Source organism: Tribolium castaneum, chromosome 5 (genome assembly GCF_031307605.1).
Source record: "Tribolium castaneum strain GA2 chromosome 5, icTriCast1.1, whole genome shotgun sequence".
Classification (NCBI taxonomy): Eukaryota; Metazoa; Arthropoda; class Insecta; order Coleoptera; family Tenebrionidae; genus Tribolium; species Tribolium castaneum.
The window spans coordinates 9,228,475-9,242,884 of record NC_087398.1 but is presented as its reverse complement, the minus strand read 5'-3'; the positions used below and the strand labels follow the sequence as shown (position 1 = coordinate 9,242,884).

The window sequence follows — 14,410 nt, the reverse complement described above, 5'->3', positions numbered from 1 at the left end:
CCGAAATAGTCCACCGTCATGCGCTTAACTTCTTGCTGAAAGCCGGATATACGGAATTTGGACAAATATGTTTGCCACTTTGTCCGCTGACGCCTTCATTCAACACAATTTTACGCCATCTCATCCCACACTGTAACAACAGGGCATCGCTACGACAATCAATTAATTTTTTATTTTTGAAATTTAATTTAGAACATTTTATTGACATTTAAATTTTTTGTTTGTTTGCGAAAGTTTGCTTTCTGAAGCTTAATTTATCGTCAAATTACATTCATACCGCGTAGCTTCTGAGGTTTAATTTATATTGAAAATCTTTCACGTTGAAATTTTCTCTGTAAGAGCAATCTTTTATATAGGAATTTGATTGCAATTTAACGACTTGTTGCTCCTTTTACTTTGTTTACCGAAATTTTGTTCTTTTAAAGATGAACTTTGCTAAAACTAGATTCTCTGGACATTTGTCATTATCTTAGACATCTATTTTATTTTTAGTTAAGGTAACACCCCGTGTACAATTCAGAAACAAAACCTCTATTTTACGAGTTATACTGACATTGATTAAAGTTTTCTGAAAAAAATGCGAGAAAAATTAATAGATAACAATTTCGAAACATGGTTATAACAAAATCATAATTCTTCATTATAAAAGTTTTAAAAAATAGCTACTCGGAGCTTACTAGGTAATTAATTACACAGTTTTAATTTTTAAAGATCATTAATTTATAAATTATAAAAAAATGTTAATTAATAATACGTTTTATACCTAATATAAGTAATATCCTCTGCAAATAAATTTACAAAAGAATAACTTATTACGATTATTAAAATTAGATCATACTGACTAGGTGAAATAATCTTTTAGCTAAACGATTTATCTGAGCATTTTGTAGACTAATCTTATTTTTGTCGATTTTTATTTATTCCAGCATGATAATCAAGAATATTTATGTGGAAGCTAATTGTTGTTTATATAACAGATGTGAAAATTAAGTGATCCTGTTGAAATAATTATAAAAATGTTTGGATTTCACGCTTTGAAATACGTAAATATTTTTTATATACGTATTGAAAAAATCCTTCTTTAAAACTGCATCTAAATATTACTCAGTAGTATATTAAACACGTATGTTGAACAACCTACTTATTTTATAAATGAGATACTAGCCTGCGAATGTCACTGTAGCACCTTGAACTATACAGCCTGCCTATAAATGAATGTAGGATCGTAGTAGGTATTAAAAGTTTGCCGCTTCTTTCAAGAAGAAACGAACAATGTTAGTATATGAAAAATTTGATTCTATTGATTGCCTGACTAGATAAAAATTGGTACTTTTCAGAAATTTCATAGAAATAAAATAATTAAATGCAGCAAATTCTAATTCCAAAACCACCTGAGATCCCTCACTCTTTTATAAAGAGTCCGTACATGTACCACAGAAAAATTTACTTCTGAAAACAAACAAACGAAAATTTATGTTCGAACTATACATCAAGTCAGATTATATGGAACAATGGATTTCGTTCTAAGGATCTCATAAAGCTTAATCTCCAATAGCTTAATTAAGTCTCGCATTTTCCTTGCCTCCTAATTAAAGAGGTTTAACAGAAAGTAAACACACATGTGTATGCTCAGTAGTTTAGGCAATAATACTCGTAAAAAGTAAGTCACAATGCTGGTATTTCGAACTGTTGTTCATCATTAATAATAAATCAATGGTAAAAATGTGTTTTTACTTGTTTAGAATTTTTGCTGCCTTTGATGTCTACATAAATATAATAATTTTACAAGCCTTCCATATGATGACTTCTAATACATATTTAATTAATGAGTTAGGTCGGTACATATCAAACTGTTAGATAGCTTTGAAAGCAACTGTAACTCATACGCATTAGCCAAACTGTAAAATTAGTCCGAACTTGAAATCAAGTTTATTATTTGCTCATTACTTCCAACAAAACAGAAACACATGATATCATTTTGTTAGTTTTCGTTTCCAGGATGTTTAAAATCGTACGAATAAATCCAGAGGGTAACGGAAAGTTCAATTTGAACATAGGAAGTTCGTAGTTCTTCAAATTGTATCGACCCTAAACAATATATTTCTTACAAAATCATATAACTTAGTGTTCGCTTACATTTCCTATAGGGCAGGTCCGTGGAGCAACACCAATTTGCTTTTGCAGTTCAAACCAGAACGCTCCTAAATCTTTATTCAAGAAATCACAAAAATCCGATCTGGAAAATTTAAACAAAGGCATAAAATTGTCTTGGTTCTCTGAATATTCAAATGTAGCGTTCATCTGGAATTTGTATCCTTAGTTTTTAATCTAGTCGTAAATTAGTAAAAATACTGATTGGTTGAGGCCAAGAGGAGTGTTAACAAAAGCTGTAATATTCAAGTATTGATGACCACCCTGTTCCTTGAAAGTTGTTTCGAGAGTAATGGGATAATCGTAGTGTGGGTCACACATATCAAATTTCCTGATTAACATTTTTTTCTTCCCGTTTACGCCAAAGTGAAGGAACTGTCACAAGAAATGTTGGTTTATAAGGGTACATAAATTAGCCACAAACATACTGTAAAAATGAGAATAAAAACGAAGCACTTGACATGACGGCTCATTGTTAAATGCAGTTACAAAATTGTAATAAATGTGCTTCCAAAATTTAACATTTAACTGATGCAGTATGAAACTTTAACAGATGATTATAGCAAGGACATCTGATATGCGATTATACATAAAACAATTTTGGTAATTACATTTTGATGAGAGTGTTACGAATATTTTACTGTTTTGTACATGTGCCCTTCCACTTTTTTATTTAAATGGATGGAAATGTAATCTGAAGATTGTAGACTGCCAGTTTATAATAATATAGCAGACAAAAACTTTGTTAAAACGCGACCATAATAATAATCCACATTTTGTGCCTAAATATTCGTTTCATTTTTCTTCTTTTGAATAAACAAGCTATTTGTCAGCATAAGCTCCTAATTGAAAAATGTGAACAATGCGTTTCAGTTTTTTCTTTCGTAAGGCCAGTTGCCTCGAGTAATTCAAACGATATAAATCTTCTGAAAAGAAATACGTTATTTAGCATTCTCACATTGTGTATCAAGGCTTTTAAATGTGTAAAACTTGTATACAGCCAGTTATTATAAAGCTCGGCTTGTAGGCCCAAGAAAACACTTTATCTCTTATTTAAGCACACATGTTTATTATTCGCACGCCACACTTTTCTGAATAGCTGGTCTATTAAAGAATAAGGTCTACTCTAAAACCGCATATACGTGAAATAGCTAAACAAAAATTCAAAATATTTTTTAGTTTTCGAAACAGTGATAAAGATTGCATTAGGAAAAACAAGGTTTTTATTTTCCTATTGCCAGTATAAGTGTTTCCTTTGCATATAACTACGTAAGCAGAATTTTCATTATACGTAACGGGAAAGGTGTTTCCTATTGAGCAATTAATTAAGCAGTTTGTTGCAACTGGCAGTTGAAATGACGTAAGTTGGTTCCACGTGACCATCTCACGTTTTCATTTGTGTGCTGGAAAAGCAATCCACCCCTCGAATTCCAGAATTTCCAGATAACAATAAAGTATTTTTTCGTTGTACGAATTACATCTAAGCACGTGTTGGGTTATATAAACGTAACATTAGAACAAAAGGCTAATGGTGGTTAACAAGGCGTTTTTCATTTTCTGACGTACTTGGGGATAATTGAGTAACGAAATGAGAAATGAGGAAAAACGAGTAAATCGGTGAAGAGGCAGTTCATCACGGTGTTGGTTTTCTCTTATACAAAAATACTTTGAATCTTTTAAAGTAAACACAACCACGAAATTATAGATTTTTACAAGAGTTTGCTGGAACATAAATTGCTGACTGAACTCTGGAAAAAGCCAAATTTTAAATCAATTTTTTAAAGCTGTATTCGCATTTTTAGTTCGTGCCTTGTGCATGTTTGTGCAAGGAAGAAATTTTGCAGTTATAAACAATAACAATAAGGTCGGAATTTAGAAAACACAATTTTTTTTAATAAACACTTTATTAAATAAACTACTTCTTAATATCCATGCGTACACAATAAAATTCACTTTGCAAACATTCTAGGAATTGCACTGCTTAACATTTTACTCTTTTGTAGCACTTGAATTTTACTGGTTCGAGTGCTCACCCTTATTCCGGTACTTATGTTCCCTCAACTTCTTTAAACTCATTCTATCATGCTTCCTTTCTTTCTCCTGCGTTGTAGTAAATTATCCTATTGTGTTTATCGTCCTTGATTTGTTGCGCTGGATCCGTCTATTGTACCTTTTAACCTTCTGCATTAAAATATGAGTTGAGATTGATAATTTAGATTTACGAATTAGTATAAGCAGGTGCTTAAAAATACATTAGGTGATGGAAGGATAACTGAATTGCATTTAAAAAAATAATAAGAATAAACTTATTGTAATTGTCTTTTTTGTTATTATCACATGTTTAAAAACAGTATTTTTTACTGTCATGTAATTAATCCTTTTCTAAATATGAAACTTTTCTTTACGAAAGTCTATTCTGTGTTGCGTATTTTTCTTGTATAAATTTGAAAAAACAAAAAAACTTCATTTCGCAGATTTTAAGTACTATGAAAGTATTGAATAAATCTGAAGATGATTCATCCTTTCTACCATAGTTAGGGACGGGTTATCTAACTAGTACTGGTAATTTATCTGTCTGGTATTGCATTTCCGTTGTGAAATTCACTTTGCTAGTTGTAATATACGCCACCAGCAAAACACTATCGTTTTTCGAAAAACCTTTGTCTAAGTATTATTATCTTTCTATGTATGAGGTTTGGTGGCAATACTTAATCAAAGATTGGTGTGATCTGGAGAATTTGCAATAGATAAAAAGTATAAAATATACGTTACAAAAGGCCATTCCGTAGTTGTTTTTTCGAATTCTTGTCTGAACATGCTTGTTTAAGTTTAAGTGTCGTAGGAGGACATGTGTTGTGTGAAAACGGTTATTATTAATAAGTATTTATTCATAGACAGTTTTATTTAATAGAACGAAATACAAAACAAATTATCTAACATCTAGGTTCTATACTAATTTTTATGCCATTACTGGATTTCAAAATTAACTCTGATACCAGGTTTAATTCGTGTTGTGGATCTGCTGGTAACAGTTTGTACTTTCTTAAAATTTTGGAAATGGTACTCTTCATTTCTAGCATTGCAAATTTTTGCCCTAAAAATATTTCTATAAGTAACGAACAACTCTAAATGTAATTACAAAACGAAACTTAAAAAGTTTGTTTAATTAGTGTTGTAATTACTTACCTATGCAATTTCTTGGTCCGGCACTAAAAGGTATGTATGCATATGGCAGTTTATTTTCTAGATCATTAAATCTATCAGGATTAAATTGTTCAGGATTGTCAAAATATTTTGCATTTCTGTGAATTGCAAAGGCGAATACCATTATTGTGTCGCCCTTTGGAAGCAGTTTGTTGTCTGTGTCGTAAAAAAATAAAATTATTTTAGTGTTTACTAAACGTTTTTTTTGCAAATATTAAAAGAACGGTTTAGTTATTGAGTTTAAAAGCTTAGGAGTAAATAAATAACAATTAGTTATGTTCTTACCAAACATTATGTCATCAGTAATTTCTCTGTTGTAAAAAGGCACTGAAGGATACAATCGCAGACTTTCTTTAATAATATTCTCAAGATATTTCATATTTTGTAAGTCTGCGTAAGCAGCCGTTACATCCTTTCTCTCTCCGAATATTTTTTTCTGTTCGTCAACAGCTTTTTCCTTAAAAAAAGAGAAAAGTGTAACACAATTAAGAGTATTTTAAAACGATTACCTGCACATGTAAATTATTTGCTAAAGAGTACAGTGTAAAACTTATTGCTGAAGCAGTTGTATCATGCCCCTATAAAAATATTTTTTATAATTTTTTTGATTTATTATTTTATTTTATTCCATTAATGACCTCAAACATAAAAGTGTCAACTTCTTCCCGTATTTCCTCTTGTGTCAAAGGAATACCGTCAATTTTGGTTTCTAAAAGCAAATCTAAAAACGGTTTTTTAGATTTCTTTGGATTAGTATTGTGACCGTTTTCAGCTTTGTGTAACTCTTTTCTTCTAGCATCAATTACGCTATTCGTGTGTTGATGCAAAATTTTCAAAGCTTTTTGTTCCGCCCAGTAGTTTTTAGTGAAAGGATACATGAAACGACACATTTGTAGCGGAGAAACTGATCTTTCGACAAAAATTTTGCATATGTTTTTAACGCTGTTGACGTATTCTGAGGTGCTGTTGTTCTGAGCGTTTACACTTATTCCCATAATACTCTCTAAAATTATAATTGAGAGATGTATCGGCAATGTGTATTTTCTTACCGCATATTACATCCAGGGTATGCAAAGTCACGTAGGGGTAAATATCGAAGCTTTTCCTACCAACTTCATTTTCAAATTTTTTAACCAACACGTCTCCACATTTTTCAAAAACTTCAATAAATTGCTCCAGTATTTGAAAATGAAATGCTGGAGTTAAAATACGTCGATGTGTTTTCCATTTTGCGCCTAAAATTGTTTCTTAAATTTTTAATTAAAATTTGTGTAGAAAAATACCATCAGCTGTGAGTAAACCAGTACCCAACCACCCTTGAAAAAATGTATAATGGTGGGATTTTTTAATTAACTTTGTACTACTTAAAACACATTCCAAAAAGTTGTAGTCTGATACTAAAAGGTATCTTCGAAAAGGTCCGATTTTCGCTGTTACAATGTCGCCGTACGTTTTTATATAGCTTGTAAGATTTATTAAAACGTCTGGAATAAATTTCTACATTGTCAATGATTTATTATGATTTATGACGAAAAAAAAGTTTCAACCTTGTGTGCTTTTAAATTCAAAAGCAATTCCAAAAATTGGAACTCCACTTGGCCCGGGGATGTTTTTGTAAAAACTATTTTTTTTACATGTTTGATACAAAGACCAGATTAAAAAACTAAATATCAAACATAATAGAATTGGTAAAATCATTTCTGATCACCACGACGTTAACAACTAACTGAAAAATAATTGAACGAGGTCTTTAAATACCTTGTCAACAAATATGTCATCTCAACAAATGATTGTCTAATTTAACTTGTTTAATAACAAGTTATGGATAATTAGAGGCAATAATATTAATGTTCTTTTCGTTTGTGTACCGCGATTAAATTTAAACTATGTGAATAGAAATGTTTTTATTTGACACAGAGGATAATCTATTAATTATGTTTGTTGTTAAAACTTTTATACTTACAGGTTTTTTTGGATAAAGTGCAGTCAATGTTTATAAACTAGTCGAATCAAGTTGTTTTTGTTTTCTTGTTTTTTCTATTTTTTGTGAGAAGACAAGGTTCAAATTGCGGAGTGTATAGGTATTATTTTACTTCTAATGAATCTATTAGCGAGACTGATAATAGGTAATTTTTAAAATGCCTTACAATTAAAACGATTATTTGTTATAAATAAAGTTCTTCGCATGTTCTGTTCTATAATGTTTGCGTAAAAAATATGCACATTTTTTCTTGGTCTATTTGTACACGCTCACTACACACATTGCTTTTTTCAGAGCTATAAAATTTAATATAAAATAAATATTATGTATTGATTTTATTTTATTGTTTAAGAAATGCGAAACAATTTGTAATTATTTTTTTTGTATGTTTTGTTAAGCTTCCTAATACGAGCATTATCCGGATTAAGTAAATAAGAATTTAAAATCATTAAAATTTAAAAAGTCCGACATTAAGACCTGCATTACTCATATCAGTCATATCTGATATCAGTGACATCACATCAAAACCATTTATCATTGGGTAGGTAAAAAATATAACTAGACGTTTGTTTAAAAATTTATTTTGAATTAATAAGTATAAAAGAAAGCTTAAATATATAAGAAAATTGTAAGTAAATAATTATCACTTTCTTAGCTTAATGCCTATCTTAATACCATTTGCAGATTTTAAAACAGTCTCGGCAGTTAACAGTAAATTATGTTGAGGAACAGCAGGTTGAAGCTCAAACTTTCTTAAAATTTTCGACAAGACACACTTCATTTCCAACATAGCGAACTTTTGCCCTGAAATCACAAATTACAAAAACCTTGCCTAAATTTTTCCATTTGAATTTACCAATACAGTTCCTCGGTCCTGCACTGAAAGGTATGTAAGAATACGGCATTTTATTGTCTGGATTTTCAAATCTATTAGGATCAAATACTTCAGGGTCTTTGAAATATTTTGGGTCTCTATGTATACCATACAGAAAAAGTAACATTGTGTCTCCCTTAGGTATCCACGAATTGTCTAAAACATTATTTAGAAAATTGTAGAAATACATTTTTAATAAAAACTTTACCAAACTGGAAGTCTTCACCAGATTGTCTACCAATTATTGGCACTGAAGGGTACAAACGTAATGTTTCTTTTATGACCAGTTCTAAATATTTCATGCTCTGAAGGTTGGCATAAGTCACATCGGGCTCATTGTTGTCTTCAAAAATACTCAGTTGTTCTTCGTATGCCATTTTCTGAAAATTTTTTGTTTAAACAGTCGAAATAAAAATTGTTTATACCTGGACCTCGGGATAATTGGCCAAGCAATACAATGTGAAACTAATAGCCGAGGCCGTGGTATCATGGCCCTACAACACAAACTATAAAATAAAATTTAATTGGCACAAATGGTTACCGCAAACATGAAAGTCTCTACTTCTTGTCTAATATCATCCTGGCTTAGGGGTTTCCCGTCGACTTTAGCTTCCAAAATCAGGTCGAGAAAAGCTTTTTTCTTTTTTATTCCCTCACTATCGCCCTCGCTATCAGTTTTCGTCTGGGCTTGCAATTCTCTCAACCGTTGTGAAATTACACCATCAGCCTTATCGTGTAAAATTCGTAGAGCCCTTCTTTGTATGAAATAGTTCCTTGTAAATACGAACAAAAAATCATACATCTGCACCGGTGAAATTGATCTCTCTATTATAATTCTGCACATGTGCTTGACACTTTGCACGTAATCAGAGGTCACATCGTCTTGTGCATTGATTTTCGTACCCATGGTACTTTCTTCACATTAAAGTAACACTAAATCTTAATGCAAACGTTAAACAGAAAACTTACCACAAATAACATCCAACGTGAACAAAGTTACAAACGGATAAACATCAACACTAGTGTTGCCCACTTCTTTGTCCAGTTTCTGTATTAAAACATTACTGCAAGAATCGAAAACATCCACGAACTGCTCCAAGATTTGAAAATGAAATGCTGGCGTTAAAATTTTGCGATGCTTTTTCCACTTTGGGCCTTAAAATGTCGATTTTTATTTGACAATTTTTTTGAAAAATTCACCTCCATCCGCTAACAGGAGACCTGTTCCCAACCAACTACTTAAAAATTTGTAATCTTCGGATTTATCTACTATCTTGGGACTACTCAAGAGATATTCCAACATTTTGTAGTCAGATACCAACAAAAAATGTCTCAAAGGGCCAATATGCACCTTGACTAGTCCTCCATAGTCCTTCCTGTATCGCATAAACGTTCCCAACAATTCTAAAAGAGAAATTTTACCACAACAAGATTTGATTACACAATGACTCACCTGTTGTAGTTGTAAAATCCAGAGCATTTCCCAGAATCGGAACTGTCGGTGGCGTCGCAACGTTCTGATAATATTTTTTGTTTTTTTGTGAGCGATACCAGTACCAAAATATCAAAAGGATTATAACGAGGGGAAGAAAAACGTCTGTTAAAAGAGCCATTGTGTGATTGTGGAATAAAATGATTCAGGAGATTGGTCGTGTGAGCAACATACACTCAAATATTCACATTTCAAAATAATCACCTGCACTTCTTTAGAGATAACTGATAAGTTTTATCACATGCAAAGGTGTTTTTGTTGACAAACCCGCTGAGCGCTCTCGCTGCAGCATGCAAATAATAATTATTACGGCATTGCTGCGTCTGGTAACCTACTTTTACCAAATTCAACAACAGACGACTAATCCGACCTTGGGTCTGTTGTTATTATGTAATTGCGTCTGAGTTAAAAATTTGTAGAACATTTCGAATTCAATAATGCTCATCAGAACTACTCAAAATTTCGGTGTTTCTTTATTATTATTAAAATTAAGCAAATCTTGAGCAGGGCAATAATTTTTTTGTTCATTTTAAGTCATTTATTTATTTAAATCAAATAACTAATTTTGAATTTTTTTTACGATATTCCTTGCAATTGTTGTGGATGCAAAGATAACTCCAGAAATTTTCTCGCCTTTAAAGCCTGATTATGACAGTCATAGGGTTATTTGGACAAGTTGTCTTCAGTCTAAATTTCGTAAGGATTCGAAGTTTTTGCTCTTATTTTAGTTTTTGGGACGGGGTAGGTTCGATGGAAATAATACAAATCTAGGTCTTTAGAATCTTTATATTTTAATCTTAAATGCTATTGTCTCAATTTTAAGCTTATTTTAATGCCGTTTACGGATTTCAGAACCGTTTCAGCAGTCAGTTGTAATTTATGCTCAGGAGTGGCTGGCCTTAACTCGAATTTTCTTACTACCTTTGACAATGTGCTTTTTAGTTCTAGCATGGCAAACTTTTGTCCTAAAATTTGCAACATTTACTAAAATTTACTATGTATTTTGTAAATTACCAATGCAATTTCTGGGCCCAGCACTGAATGGAATAAATGAATATGGAAGTTTTCCATCGATGGTGTCAAATCGGCTGGGATCAAATTTCTCGGGATCTTTAAAATATTCAGGATTTCGGTGAATCCCGTATGTAAACACAGTAATCGTTACATCTTTGGGAACAACAGTTCCATTATCTACAACATTCGTGTAAGGAAAATCGCGGTATTTTTTGGATAGTTTTACTGAATTCCACAGCTTCGTTGGTTTTTCTGCCATGAAATGGGACCGAAGGGTATAGTCTGAGAGCTTCTTTAATGACTTGCTCCAAATATTTCATGTTTTGTAAATCTGTGTATGTGGGTGTAGGGTTTTTAGTGTCACCAAATAAAGCCTTCTGTTCTTCTAAAGCTCTAGCCTGAAAATTCAATCATAATTTTTTCTAAAAACAAGGTAACAACGTACTTGGACTTCCGGATGCGTGGCTAAACAGAACAGAGCGAAACTTATTGCTGAAGCTGTCGTGTCATGTCCCTATAAGTTTATTTTTGGTGCTAAATAAATTGAAACTGACTTTACAATTACCTCAAACATGAATGTATCAACTTCTTCACGTATCTCTGTATCAGTAAGGGGCCTACCATCCACAGTAGCTTCCAAAATTAAATCCAAAAATGCCTTTCTGGTCTTGGTACCCAAATCGTTTTCTTGCTCTATGTTTTTGGATTGATTTTTCAATTCTTGGCGTCTTTGATTGATGACACTGTTTGTCTGCTGGTGCAAAATTTTTAACGCGTTCTTTTCTATGTAGAAGTTCTTCGTCAATGGGTATGTTAAATTAATCATTTGGAGGAGAGAAAATGACCGCTCAATAATGATTTTACACATTTGTTTCACACTTCGCACGTATTCCGACTCACCATTATCTTGGGCGTTAATTTTTATACCCATCGCAGTTTCTGGATAAAAATTCTAATTGAAATTCTGAAATGTGAAAATAAATTGTAGGTATGTACCTACCACAAATTATGTCAAGGGTACAAAGTGTCACAAAGGGGTAAATATCAACACTGTCTTTTCCTACAACTTTTTCCAGTTTTTTGACCAGTTTATTTCCGGCCGATTCAAAAACGTCAATAAATTGCTCCAAGATTTTGAAATGGAAGGCAGGTGTTAAAATTCGCCGATGTTTTTTCCATTTGGGTCCTAAAATGTTTTGTGTTATGTTTCATACTTTAGATAACGCTAATAATATATTTACCAGCGCTAGTCAATAGGCCCGTGCCCAACCAGGAATGGAGGAATTTGTAGTCGTCAGTTTTGTTTAAAATTTTCGTAGAGCTTAAAACATTTTCAAGAAAATTGTAATCAGAAACTAACAAAGTTTTGTCTATGGGACCCCCGTGAAATTTTACAACACCTCCGTAGATTTTCATATATTTCATCATTATGTCTAACACAACTGGAAAAGAAAATATATGTAGTTACAAAGCATAAAACTAATTAGTACATTGTTATGATTTATAAATGCATTTTAACATAAACAATCTTATTACTTGATCAAAAAAATTAATCCTAACATGAATAACACTTGAGACATTAAGTAAACAAAGATATCTAATCAAATCATGTCTGCCTTACTTTAGCACTCAAGTTAAAAATAATTTCCATTACATAAATGATAAACGATGATTAATACATACCGGTTGTAGAAGTAAATTCAAGAATATTTCCAAAAAAAGGAATAGGGGGTGGACCAGGAATCTTGTCATAAAATTCCTTGTTTTTGTTTTTTAAACGAAACCATAATATTACTAAACCTGATATTAGTAATGCAAAAAATACTTCGGTGATGATTGTCATTGTGAACCAACCAACATGTAGCGAGTCACTGTTCAGCTTCCTATTTATATTAAACAGTGATGCAGCAACAATTTATCTTTTAATGTCACTTACTGGAGCGATTAGTTTGCTCGTTTCTTTCTTTGTTTTTTGGGGAATTTTTCTAATCAAGAGGTCAAAAATCAGATTGACACGTGCATTAAAATGTACAATTGATATTTAATCTATATTTCTCGTAAAAATTTTCACCTTCTTTCGACAAAATAGTAAAAGAATTGAAAAATATAAAAATGTTTGATAAATGTTTACGATAAAACTGCTGTAATGAATTCTAGCAACAGAAACATTTTTTCTAGTCCTATAAAAGATATTTTTTTATTACATAATTATAGTTTATTAAGGTTTAAAATTAGATACTCTTTAAGGATTGTAGTAGAATTTCAATTTTTTTTATTAGATAAGTGAAATAAAATTGCTCTAAGTACTAATTTAATTGGAAATTTAAAAATACACATTATAGTGGCGGCCTCTGCACGCAACGCGGTTAGTCAAACTACAGAGGATAACAGAAAGCAATAATCAACTTGTTTGTATCTCTAACTTTCGTTAAAAGATGACACCCACACTTCCAAATTTTTAGATAAATTTTAATAATATACAATCATCCTGTTTCAATGTTTGATTCAGTTTCGAGAAGCCTAAAGTAAGCACCCAAATATGCAAAAGTCACAAGACATACAAAGTACAGATTTTATTTTGGGAAACACTTGATTGAGTTTTTTTTTTTAAATTATTTCTACGTACATGGTAAATGTAATTTATCAAAAAAAAGACTTGGACTGAATATGGTCTTCACCTATATATTTATTATTAAAATAAGTAAAAACGTTTCAATGCATTTTAATGTTTAAAATATCACTGATTTTGATTAATAAAAGCGATGCTAAATAACAGCATGTACGTATAAGTATTTAAAGAAATCTACAACTTTGAGCTTGCTTACTTTATTATAGTCTCATTATTCCATTTCAGTCAATTACGGTCGATAACGAACTCTTTAATAAAAACTATCATAAAATAAAATGAGGAAATTTTAAGCAGTTTATCCCACCCTCCATTTAATAATAGTATAAGCAATAACCCGTCGTAAAAATTCAAACCAGTTGGGATTTTATGATCGGCTTAATATTCATAAATTTTGTAAATTAATGTCTGTTGACAAAAACAATGGGCTCTTTGAGCAAGGTTAAAAGAGTGGAGTAGGGTCAGGTCACTGTTATGCTGGAACGGGCGTGATCATGCAACCATTATTTAAGAATTATTTGTCCAAGCAAGAGGTCAAAAATATAATTTTAAGGCAACAATGAGCGCATTCACTCTTTTTCCAGACACAATAATATATAAACTTGCCAGTTGTAAGCAAATGGCAAAGTATCGCAATTTTATGGCCCTCTTACTCACTTTTTTGCAATATGTGTATTACATACAATATAGTAGTTTAAATTTAGTAGTGGTGACCTATTTTCAACGCATAAAGTGTGCTTCCTGATGACAATTGATGAGTCAATCGTATTATTATATCCTATTTTTGTGCACTCTGCTGAAAACCACATCTGGAAATTTCAATGCGTCGTGATAAAAAGCAAATTTATTATTTAGGTAAACTTTTTTAGTTTTGAATTAGTTTTTTAAACTACTGTGTACTTATTGGATTTTGAAAATGGTTTCGTTTTGGTAAACGAAATAGGTGTGTATCGTTTGGTAAGAAAAAAAAAACGATCGAAAAATAAATTTCTTATTCTATTTGCTAGTATAATAACCTCTGTTAATACAACTGAAAACCTTAATCCTTAAACTTGTCCCAAATAAACT

At 31.4% G+C, this 14,410-nt stretch overlaps 2 protein-coding genes and 1 non-coding gene across 3 annotated transcripts; all 3 read right to left on the bottom strand.

Annotated features, from left to right (window-relative positions):
- Positions 1 to 1,754: 1,754 nt before the first annotated feature.
- Positions 1,755 to 2,682, bottom strand: LOC107397894 (uncharacterized). The gene is made up of 4 exons (XR_010334329.1): positions 2,580 to 2,682; positions 2,353 to 2,526; positions 2,137 to 2,301; positions 1,755 to 2,088 (listed from the first exon to the last, which is right to left on the bottom strand). It is a non-coding gene; the product is annotated as an uncharacterized LOC107397894 (transcript).
- A 2,352-nt stretch (positions 2,683 to 5,034) lies between these two features.
- On the bottom strand, positions 5,035 to 7,093 carry LOC660596 (cytochrome P450 4c3). The gene is made up of 8 exons (XM_008194963.3): positions 6,903 to 7,093; positions 6,639 to 6,839; positions 6,405 to 6,590; positions 5,994 to 6,358; positions 5,865 to 5,933; positions 5,641 to 5,812; positions 5,338 to 5,511; positions 5,035 to 5,245 (listed from the first exon to the last, which is right to left on the bottom strand). The coding sequence occupies exons 1-8, from the start codon at positions 7,051 to 7,053 to the stop codon at positions 5,085 to 5,087; spliced, it is 1,479 nt and encodes a 492-aa protein (XP_008193185.1). The 5' UTR covers positions 7,054 to 7,093; the 3' UTR covers positions 5,035 to 5,084.
- An 808-nt stretch (positions 7,094 to 7,901) lies between these two features.
- On the bottom strand, positions 7,902 to 12,594 carry LOC660088 (uncharacterized). The gene is made up of 17 exons (XM_064356614.1): positions 12,400 to 12,594; positions 11,958 to 12,158; positions 11,717 to 11,902; positions 11,282 to 11,655; positions 11,162 to 11,230; positions 10,943 to 11,114; positions 10,717 to 10,893; positions 10,508 to 10,667; positions 9,907 to 10,062; positions 9,664 to 9,848; positions 9,411 to 9,614; positions 9,180 to 9,365; positions 8,752 to 9,125; positions 8,636 to 8,704; positions 8,419 to 8,590; positions 8,193 to 8,366; positions 7,902 to 8,140 (listed from the first exon to the last, which is right to left on the bottom strand). Exons 1-17 carry the CDS (start codon positions 12,557 to 12,559, stop codon positions 7,980 to 7,982), a joined length of 3,180 nt encoding a protein of 1,059 aa, XP_064212684.1. The 5' UTR covers positions 12,560 to 12,594; the 3' UTR covers positions 7,902 to 7,979.
- Between the last annotated feature and the right edge of the window lie 1,816 nt (positions 12,595 to 14,410).

What these genes read in the sequence shown, in the direction of transcription:
- LOC660596 (XM_008194963.3), bottom strand. Translation starts at nt 7,053, where the DNA reads ATGATTTTACCAATTCTATTATGTTTGATATTTAGTTTTTTAATCTGG. An exon ending in TTGACACTTTTATGTTTGAG is followed by an intron (nt 5,934 to 5,993) that starts GTCATTAATGGA and finishes ATATTTTTATAG; the next exon opens with GGGCATGATACAACTGCTTC. An exon ending in CGGACCAAGAAATTGCATAG is followed by an intron (nt 5,246 to 5,337) that starts GTAAGTAATTAC and finishes AAATATTTTTAG; the next exon opens with GGCAAAAATTTGCAATGCTA.
- LOC660088 (XM_064356614.1), bottom strand. Translation starts at nt 12,559, where the DNA reads ATGACAATCATCACCGAAGTATTTTTTGCATTACTAATATCAGGTTTA. An exon ending in TGAATTTACTTCTACAACCG is followed by an intron (nt 12,159 to 12,399) that starts GTATGTATTAAT and finishes TTTCTTTTCCAG; the next exon opens with TTGTGTTAGACATAATGATG. An exon ending in CACGTTGGATGTTATTTGTG is followed by an intron (nt 9,126 to 9,179) that starts GTAAGTTTTCTG and finishes TTTAATGTGAAG; the next exon opens with AAAGTACCATGGGTACGAAA.